This window comes from Drosophila tropicalis, unplaced genomic scaffold (assembly GCF_018151085.1).
Source record: "Drosophila tropicalis isolate 14030-0801.00 unplaced genomic scaffold, ASM1815108v1 contig_694, whole genome shotgun sequence".
Lineage (NCBI taxonomy): Eukaryota > Metazoa > Arthropoda > Insecta > Diptera > Drosophilidae > Drosophila > Drosophila tropicalis.
Genome location: NW_027173176.1, coordinates 1,224,172 through 1,234,639, shown reverse-complemented (window position 1 = coordinate 1,234,639; position 10,468 = coordinate 1,224,172). Strand labels below are relative to the sequence as shown.

At 38.1% G+C, this 10,468-nt stretch overlaps 1 protein-coding gene across 1 annotated transcript; it reads left to right on the top strand.

The window, feature by feature from the left end:
- The first annotated feature begins 416 nt into the window (after window positions 1–416).
- On the top strand, window positions 417–2,340 carry LOC137579138 (basic juvenile hormone-suppressible protein 2). The gene is made up of 2 exons (XM_068292838.1): window positions 417–557; window positions 622–2,340. The coding sequence occupies exons 1-2, from the start codon at window positions 417–419 to the stop codon at window positions 2,338–2,340; spliced, it is 1,860 nt and encodes a 619-aa protein (XP_068148939.1).
- Window positions 2,341–10,468: the final 8,128 nt, after the last annotated feature.

Genomic DNA, 10,468 nt, shown 5'->3' with positions numbered 1-10,468 from the left:
TATGAAAAGTGATCATTGTTTTCCATAAACATGTAACTCTCCGTAACCCTTGTGACTTCTTGATCATCACTATGTACAACAAAAGATGTTGAATACTCTCAACACTGAACTCGAAATCGTAGGCTCAAAATGTAATTGATATATACCTGAAGTAAATTGAAGCTGCAACATCTGATCAATTTATACCCTGAATACCCTAGACAAAAGATTAGCCAGAGTCAATACACTTGATAAGGCCATGGGACTAAATAATCTATAAATATGGGATGACTTGCCATGCGACGAATCAGTATCAGTTGAAAATGCAGCAGCTTTTGTTATTTGTGGTAATCTCTTGTCTGCTGGCCTATTCCCAATCCGGTTGGAATGTTCGTCCGCGTTGGTGGGCAACACCAACCCAAGCTAATGGCAGTAACATGGATCTGGCGACCATGGAATGGCAAATTCGACAACGTTTTCTTCTGGATCTGTTGTTGCAAGTACACAAGCCTCTGCTGCAGGGGCAGCTGTTCGAATTGGGTAGCCAATTGAAGGAGGAGCCAAGCGATTATCAAGAGGTGTATATACATACATATAAAAGAAAAACATTTTTGGCCGAATTCAAAACGGTTTATTTTCCAGGGAACTTGGCCACTTTTAAGCGATTTTATGGCAATGGTTCATCAGCAGGAAATGCCAAGGCCATTTAGCATTTTCAGTCAATTGGACGCAAAGGTACCGCAACAGCTTTCGGGTGTCTTTCGGTTTCTGGTCTTTGCCAGAGATTGGACAACATTCAAGCATAATGCCTGCTATGCTAGAATACACTTTCATCCAGTGCTTTTTGTGAATGCTTTGCAACTGGCCGTCAGGGAGCGGGAGGATTGCAGAATGATGCGTTTACCCGCTCCATATGAGGTTCTGCCCCAATTATATTTCGAAAAGGACATTATACTGGCTGCTCAATTGACAAATTGGCAAGAATTGGCGCCAGTTAAGATCACCTCGAGGCGCACTTGGAAGGAGATCTTGGCCAGCTTTATGGGCTACACTCAGTCAACTCTAAAGGACTTGGAGTCCGAACTCTTGCCAGCCGAACCAATTGTGATTGAGGCCAAAAAAGAGTTGTCTCATTTAGGTTTAGATGTGGAATTGAATGCTTATTGGAATGTAATCATTAATCAACTTCTGATGGATCAACAAGATGAGACTAATGAGGATAATACAATTATAGATGGTGATCGCATGATGGCATTTCGTGGTCCTAGCGATGAGCAACTCTATAAGGATAAAATCTATAGACAAAAGCAAACGGAAAGCTCGCAGAATTTCATTTATAATCTACAACAAATTGTAAGGCTTTTGGAATGGGAAGATCTTGTGACAGGTCAACAATCAATGGATATAATTCAGCCTCGTCTGATAACAACAGGAGGCAAACCCTATAGGGCCACCAACATTAGCTTAGCACAAATCCGAAGTTTGATGCAACTAGAATTGGAGAATCTAAAAAAACTCATAGAAAATGAGATAAATGTTTCCACAGATACGCCCCTGCTTACTGCAAATCGGATCATAGCCGAAAACTATCGTCAGTTATGCGAGAATATGAGTCGAGCTATGAATGATAATCGTTTGGATCAACCGAATATGTTTAGCATGGGAACATCTAATCTACGTGATCCCATTTACCGTTCATTACTCTATCAACTGGATCAACTAATCAATGCATACACAAAGCCATTTTCAAAAGGCTTTAACCTGAACTTAAAGATCAATCATTTAAATGTGAGTCGTTTGGAAACTTTCGAAGAAATTTTCAATACCGATTTGATAAATCTAATGGATCAACAACTATTGCAAACACAACGAAATAATTTGCAAATGTTGCAACGTCGTCTCATTGCAAGTCAGCGGCGTCTTAATCATAGATCGTTTAGTATAAGCTATGAAATTCAATTATTGTCCACAGCAGCAGCAACAACAACTATGCCCATACTAATACGTTTTTATCTAATACAAGCAGACGACCATCAGGCAAAAGTTGGCTATAAGCTCGCTAGCTTTGCGGGACATATAACAAAGGGTCTTAATCAATTCGTGCATCATTTCCCTTCAGCTCCGATTCCAGTGACTCTAAGTGAACTCTATGAGGCCAAACAACCACCAGAAATATCAAAATCTGTACCTTTGACAAGATTTCCCTCACATCTCTTATTGCCACGTGGTGGAAGTGGCAATAAAGGTGAGGGATTGAAATTTCATTTGCATGTCGTTATTAGTCCATGGCAGCAGCCACATCAATTCATGGCCAGTGCCATAAAAGAGGTGTTCATAGAGCACAGAGACGACAGACATTAAGACAAACTAGTAAACACTAATATATGCAAAATGCCTCTTAATTGGCCAAATTAAAACGTTCACTCACCTGTGTCTTCTCTCCGCCCTCGACAAACAACCAATAGCCTCATCGATTGCAGCAATGGAGACAAACACGTATCCTTGTTTGTCTATTACCTTTCCCAAGTAGATCTCAGTCATAGAGATGAGTGACAAGAGAAATATTTCAAAAGTAAAATCATAATAATAAAATGTATTCACGTTTAAAAATATATAATAATCATTTGAATCCTTTATTTTAGATACGGGAATTGAACTAATTCGAAATTCGTAATGTTTCGATGGTTTTTCTGTGTTTGTTTGTAAAAATAAGACATTATATATTTAGAGATATTCTGAAAAAATGGGACTATACACTTAGCTCCCTTGAGTATGCTATGAGTCAAGAAAGAAAACAGTTTCTTCTTGGAAAACTAAATGCACCTTTTGGCATGTCCTGTAGCTGTTAAAAAGGAGCCCAATATTTTCTTTAGCTACAGAAAATATTGATAGTATTAACAGTATTTATGGTATTATTAGTATTTGATAGCATACTTTTAAGGGCAAATTTACTTATTATTTGTTATTTTGAGGTTATATAATCTACTTATTCATAATTATTCATTAAACACATGTGGATAAAAGTCTATTTTATACATGATTCAGTTTAAACTGATAAACTAAAGAAATTGAGAAAAATAAGACCCTTAAAGTTTCACTCTTCTTTGATAGTTCTAAGTAGAAAGAATTCAACAAAATGTTTTTAAATCTATGTAAATGTTTGTATAGAAATCATTTAATATCATTATGTTAGGCCATTCGACCATCTCTAATTTCTTTCCACACACACACACACACACGCAAACACACACAGAGAAATAAACACCCACATAACATCTTTTCAAATGAAAATCAAATAAAATGACTGGCAAATAAGGCAAAACAAAATGGAAGTGTGAGCCTTTTTAGAAGAAAAGACGATAGAGAGAGATGGCAGGGAGGGGGAAGAATGATGAGGAAGTAGGCAAAAGTATACACCAAAAACAAGTTGAAAACCGAAACGGTTTATTATGCGAATGCGATGACAACAAAAAGGCATAATAGTAAAATTAAATGTGTCTATTATGCCAGCAATACAATGCACACATAAAACCACACACAGGGATACCCAACCACACACACAAACACACACACACACACAGATTGAAGCACTCAAACACTGGGACCATACAATCATATAGCCTATAGAAACATTTGGCAGACAAGAAACGTTTAAGGAAGGATGTCTTGCTTAGAGAAAGAGACAGAGGCATAGATAGAGGGTGGGAAAGAGACAGAGGGGTTTTAGAGGAGTGGCATACGCATAAAAACAAATGCACAATACAGTTTTATTCACTCACACACACATACCAAACAGATATATGTATGTATAGACGGATGCTTAGTTCCAGTTCCTTGACAAAAATGAAAAGCGAAATCAACGTCAAGGCGAAACGAGGCCGTTGAATGGAGACCGGGGCGGCGTGTTTGTTGCCAGATAAGCGCAATAATATGCACGTATTTTACAGCACCCGGTTTCCCCTATCCTCCACCTACCGCCCTCCCGCCCAGCCAGCCACCCCACCTAACACCTAACCTTCCCCCTCTCCAACCAAATATACAAAAAATATGGAACCAAATGTAGAAAATTTGTCCTAAGAATGCGTCAAATTTAAATGCGAATTGTTTTCATTCTCTTTGCCTGCGTCGCTTTGCCTAATTGACTTTGCGTGCCGCACACCAACAGACCGAAAATAAAAAATAAACGACAAAAAAAAAAAAAACAAAACAAAAACGAAAACGAAAGAACTTTGCAAGAATAGGCGACAATCAGCGCTTTTTTGTTGCTCTTGTTGTTTGCCTCTAATTTGTGTGTGGTTTATACAAAAAAAAAGAAGAAAAAGAAGAAAACCCAGAAAAAAACCAATTCACAAAAGTCCTCTAAATGAAAATTGTCAAAATAGAAAAGGAACAAGAAGAAAAGGGAGATGTAAAAAATTTGTTGCATACTTCAAGGCTTATTAATTTTTGATTGTTGTTTTAACGGGAAGGGGCCAAGGAATTGGACTTGGAAATTAAAAAGAAGAGAGATTAAGAAACCTTGCGGAAAAAAAACTAGAAATACGCTTATAAAAGAGAGAGAAAGAGACTGTGAGAAAATGAAAACTGTTTCTTAGATTTTCAATTAGCCATCTTGTGGAAAAGATAGAGAGAAAAAGTGGCTAAGAGACTTACTTTGCTTCCACCATCCCCCCGCTCCCGCATATTAGTGTAAAAGGACAACATCAAGAGCAATGGGCAATGAGAAGGACCAATGTGCACATTCATTGCTTCTTGCTCTCTGGTATTCCTGGGTATTGTATTTCATTTCCGTTTTCATTATTATTTGTGGCTGTCCAACTTCGACCCGTCACTCCTTCGACAATCTTGGGGCCTGTTGTTTGTTGTCTCGGTTTTGCCTTTTTATCGTTCTCATACCCTGTGCATATTCGTTAGTTTGATAAGGTATATGCAAATCAAGGAATAGATGGACCACAGAGTATTCTTGTATCTCTTCCTAAGTCTTGAAATAGGCTACAGGCATGAAAAATTTGAGAAGAAATCCGAACTACATTCTGAATTTATTTGATTATTGTATACATTCCCATTTCACTGCTATGTCAATCGAATATTATGGAAAATATCTTAGGGATTAAGGATTTTGTTTTTACTTTGACCTTGCTTAGTATGTGAAATGATTACAGGGTATCAGAGCAGCAGCATCTTTTCTACTTGAGGTAAATCAAGAATTTTTGTTCTTGGTGTTCCCTCCACCATCCTCCAACCTTCAGCCGTGTTCTTGTCCTGGTCCTTGTCGTTGTGACTCTTGAGTACAAGAACAAGAACGTCGACAACGCTGGCAACTTCCTGCTATCGTGCTAATTTCCGTTTCTTTATCTTGACACAATGGTGCGCATTAAAACCAACAAAAAAAAAACGACAAAACGAAATGAAATAGGGAAAAAAAAACAACACAAGCGCAAAAGAGAAAAGCAAATTGGGGGCGGGCGAATTTCATACGAATGCTAAGGGTGCTTTGAAGGCGGCGGCCGGGGAGGGGGCGTAGTTATTTCTTCTTGCCAACTGCAGCTGACCATTGCGCTTTTATTTCCGACGACCTCCAACGACATCCACCACCAGCTGAACCAGCAGCAGCCCCCATTATACCACCCCCGACCCTTCATATTAGACGCCATTTTGTGGCATCCTCATGCCCCATGCCCCATTCCTTGTCCTCTTTGCCAACGTTACAATTTCTACCATAAAATTTGCATGTTGTTTTTTTTTCCATTGGTTTTTGGTTTTACGTATACATATATATATATTTTTTGTTGTTGTTGGAAATATTGATAAATGCCCGCCATTAAACGCGATTAACAATTTGAATTATGTGCCAAAGCCAAATTTTATTGCCAACACACACACACGCATAGAGAAAGAGAGAGAGAGAGAGAGAGTCAGTCATACACACGCGTCGACAATTCTATGGCCAAACAAATGGCATCATTATTAAAATATACATAAATAAACGCCCATATATAAGTACATATATACATTTTAGGCAGTAAGTATTTAAAAATAATGAAAAACGAAAAAAATAATGTACTGATGAAATTTTTGGTTGAATGCAACCGCGAGAAAATTATGGCCAATTGTTTGGGTAACCTATTCTACACACAGCTCACAGTCAATTCAGTCCGTCAGTCCGTCAGTCAGTCAACCAGTCATTCAGTTATTCAATGAGGACAAAAGCCTTAGAGAACTTAATGCAATTTTCGTCTAAACATTTGGCAACAAAATTTCAATGAATTGCATCAATTGCCGGTCCATTGTCACCATCAAATTGTGGGCGTGGCACAATGCTCGATGTTGTTGCCGTTGCACTTCAGTCAGAGCCCAAAACCCCGAACCCAGACCCCAGAGGGTTGGATGGCGGCCTTCTGGTGAGCGGGCATAATAAAATAATTGCAGCGCACGTGTCAAAAATATTCAAAAGGATTAAGAGTACAGCCGCATGGACACCAACCAGTTTCCTTTCTTCCTTTTGTGTGTGTCTCTCGGTGTGTGTGTGTGTGTGAGTGTGTGGTGCTCCTTTTTTTTCCTTCGCTGTTGTTGTCCAACTGATTGCATAAATTGTTATGGAATGCCATAGCGGATGGTGGTAGCGAATGATGGGCAGAGGTTTTCTTCACTGGTTTCCATTCTATTCAGTTGATATTGTTATAGTTGCTGTTGTTGTTGTTGTGTGGGGGCGACAGAGGGGAGTGTAAATTTTGCGTTATTGCAGCAGGCAGAATTTGGCTATGTTTTCCTTTCGAAAGGGTATCAAATGACAAAGGGTATATTCGTTCAATAACTCTAATAACTAAAATATAGCTCAAAAATTGTCCTTTTTTCAAGGCTGTCAGAGTTTGTCTTACTTTCGGATCTCAATTTTATGTAGGTTTTTTAACCAATTTGTCTCTTTGCTAAAGAAAAACCTATTCCCCCATTAACCTTTTCTTTGAAACGGTTCTCTTTTCCTTTCCTTAGAATAGGCTCGCCAATTTATCTGTTTAATTGGTATACTCTCTATAAAAATGAAGAAAAGAAAGATCAAAAATCGACGTAGGATATGTTGGATACTACTTAACATTTCAACTGCTTGAGATAACCAACACCGATTTCTTAGCCTAAAATGACTGATTTGACTCTCGAAAATCTAAAATTAGATTCCTCTACGGCTTAAAGATAGTTAGACATGTTAACCAAAATTTATTCCTCCAATGTTTTATAATGTTTAATACTAAAAGTTCTTTTAGATATGTAGATAGAAAGACGAAAGGAATCCCCAAAAGGACTAGGAAAATGGAACTGCCGCAAGTCGTTAATGGGTTTCTCGTAAGTCGTTCTCATCATAAAAATGTATTGAAAGTGTTTTTTTTTGTGCTTTTTGTTTTTTTTACTATGCAGCTTTAGGAATTTGTTTTGATTTGCAACGAATTTGCTGTGGCATTGTCGATATTTCTTGCCCTTCTTTGCCACACTTTTGTTATGCGTGTGTGTGTGCTGAGCGTTTTATTGCTTTTTTTTGCCTTTGCCACTTGCCCTTAGGACTCTGTGGGTGGGGATGTATGACGAGGGAGGGCGGGGATGGTCCATGACGAAGCTGATGATAATGGTATGGGTGTGGTTAAAGGGCTTTGGGCTGGGAGGGTTGCCTTGGGCTCACCGTCTCCTGTTTTTTTTTTCTCTCTCTCCGTTTTGTTTACATTGTTGTGGTGTGAATAGCAAATAAGCATTCGAAGCAATAGCCAACCTCCATCCCTTTAGGCTCAACACACTGAGAGGGGGAGAAGAAAATCTTCACTTCTGTTCAGATCTAATTGCGAATGCAGTAAATTTGATATTTCAACATTTTCATGCCTCATTAGTTGCGTAACATTTTTTTCCATTTTAGCATTTTACATACACAATGTGGGAAGAGGGGAAAATTGTGTAAAATGCATTTACTGCAATCTGTGGCCACAAAATCAATTTGCGTTTAAAAATTGTATAAGCCAAACCAAAGCCAAAGCCAAAGCCAAAGTGGAAAGCTTTTAGTTTGCAAATACGCAACCGGATATGGGATAAGCATTGAAATTAAATGCATTCAAAAAGTCAAGGGCGTAGCTAGGAAACCATTCTGATACATTCTAATAAAAATGTTATCTCCATCATTCATTTTCATTACAATGTTTTTAAATTTTACAATTTTTGCGCCATTTTTCGCACTTTTGTGATATCGATATAATTGTTGTTCCCATGCGCCTATCGATAGTCACGATCTCTTTCTCTCACGATTATGCTACTCAAAGCGCAGCTTTGTAAACATAACGGCAAGCCTCAAGTGAATAATTACACAAGAACAGATTGCAAACAAATAAATTTTAAATATAACTATTAATCGATATGTTTAACATTTGTTTACGTTTTTTCCTTCTCTCCCAACTACTGCTCACACACACCGACACACTTGTTGCTGTTTGATCTCTCACAGACACGCGCGCGCTCTCCCACTCTTACTCTCTTCCGCACTTTTTTCAGTTTTCCTTTGCCAATTGTGAAATTTAGACGCAAAAGTTTATATTCTCGATCATTTTTGTAATTTGTTGGCTCTTTAAATTGTTTAATGTTGAATAAAAGTGGAATATGTAAAGATAATTCAGTTTGTGTAAATTCCAAAGGAATTCGTTGGCTAATTATGTACATATTGAGCAAATTATTTTCTGTGTGTGTGTGAAAAAAATTAATGGCGAGCATTAGCGTTGGTGTTGACGTCGACGTCGACGTCGACATCTTTGACGACTTCTAAGCTAGCTTAAAACAACAACAAATCCTGCCTGCTTCTTTGTTTTTGTCTTTTTTTCAATTAGTGCTTGTGTGCGAGAATGAGATAGCACTATCAACTAGTCAAACTCAAAATGGTGAAAGGTGAGTAAAATGTGGTAAGTTTCTTTTTTAATGTATGCCTGCTTAATGGCCAATATTCTTATTATACCAGATAAGATTTTTCCATTTTCCCTGTAAATTGCATCTGCCTGACTACGTCCTTGCTTTGCGGTGGCTGTAAATTGATTGATTTTGTGCTGTGACAGCAACAGTAATTGAAAATATTTTGCAAAACTATTAGTTTAGCAAAAAACGTATAGAGTGGCATGGGGGGGGAGGCGGTGGAGAAATGGGCAACCCCCACTCCAAATGCTGCCAAATCCAACTCACAGAGCTGCTTACCTGTGTCAGGTGTAAGCATCCCTTCCGGTTTCCGGTAATCCCCTTTTTTGCCAGCCACATGCTTAATATGGTGGGCGGGGCTTTTGGACGCTTGTGCGGGGGGTGGAGTGTGTGGGCGTTAAATCGAAAAAATCTAATTTAGAAGCAAAGTCAAAGGGAAATAATACTAAGAAAGAAGAAATAGTTGAAAATAGATTTCCATAAAAAAACTGGAACGTAACGTTAAAAGCAGCAATAGAAAAGTAAACAAAATAGACAATTGACAAAGAAACTGAAACACTGAATTGAAAATATGTATTTCTTTGTCTCTTTGCCTTTCTTCTATTGTACATGTATATTTTGTTAGTATTTCGATACACCTGTTTGTCAGCATCCTCTGAAGGACAATTCACCCACCGAGTATTAAAATGTTCTACATTTTCGGTGTTTCTTTTTTTAATCCCACTTGAGGCAAAGCCTCAAAAAGTTGTCTTCTTTCTTATCTAGCGAGGCGCCAAAGCGTGTCAGCTAAGAAACTGACAGAAGCATTTTGGGAAGGGGAATGTGGGCAACATGGAGGGGGGAGAAGGCACACTGCGGAAGGGCTAGATGCTGGTTTCAATACAATCCAACAAAAGAGAGAAAGAGAGAGAGCGAAAAAGAATCTTTTTACAATGCATCGCATGTATTTGAATGTATTTCTTTATATTTCATTTTTTTTCACTTGTTGTTGTTGTTAATTCGCAACAAATTGAATAGAGACGATGATTCTCCTTTCAACCTCACCCACGTAGTACACACCTCAAAGGAACAAAAATTTTCACCTACAGTGGTCCTTCCTTCCCTTCCTAGTCCCTTTCACCATTAGCTTTTGTATTTTGGCTGCGGCGCGTATATCACATTTCCGTTTTTGTTACCATTTCTTTCGTTATTTATTTATTTTTTTTCGCTACATTCTAAATATATGTATATGAATAGCGACAAGTTTTATGCTCAACTTGATAGCCCCACCCACTCACATCCATTCTCTCCTCATCATGCAAAAAAAATGTTCATAGAGAAGGGTTTTCAGTTTTTTTTTATTCCTTTTTTCGGGTTGATTTCGAAGGCATCGCACGCCCCTTCTATTTGAATGATTGTCAATATTTTCCACACGTCTACACAAAAGGTTGTGCCCAACTGTTGGCATTGATTTACCCCCAGCAAATAAATAAGCAAAATGAAAAGTTACAATAATATATTGTTAGTTTTTGTAGCACTAGTAAAAAGGGGCTAGAAAATTTACACATTTCCTATAGCT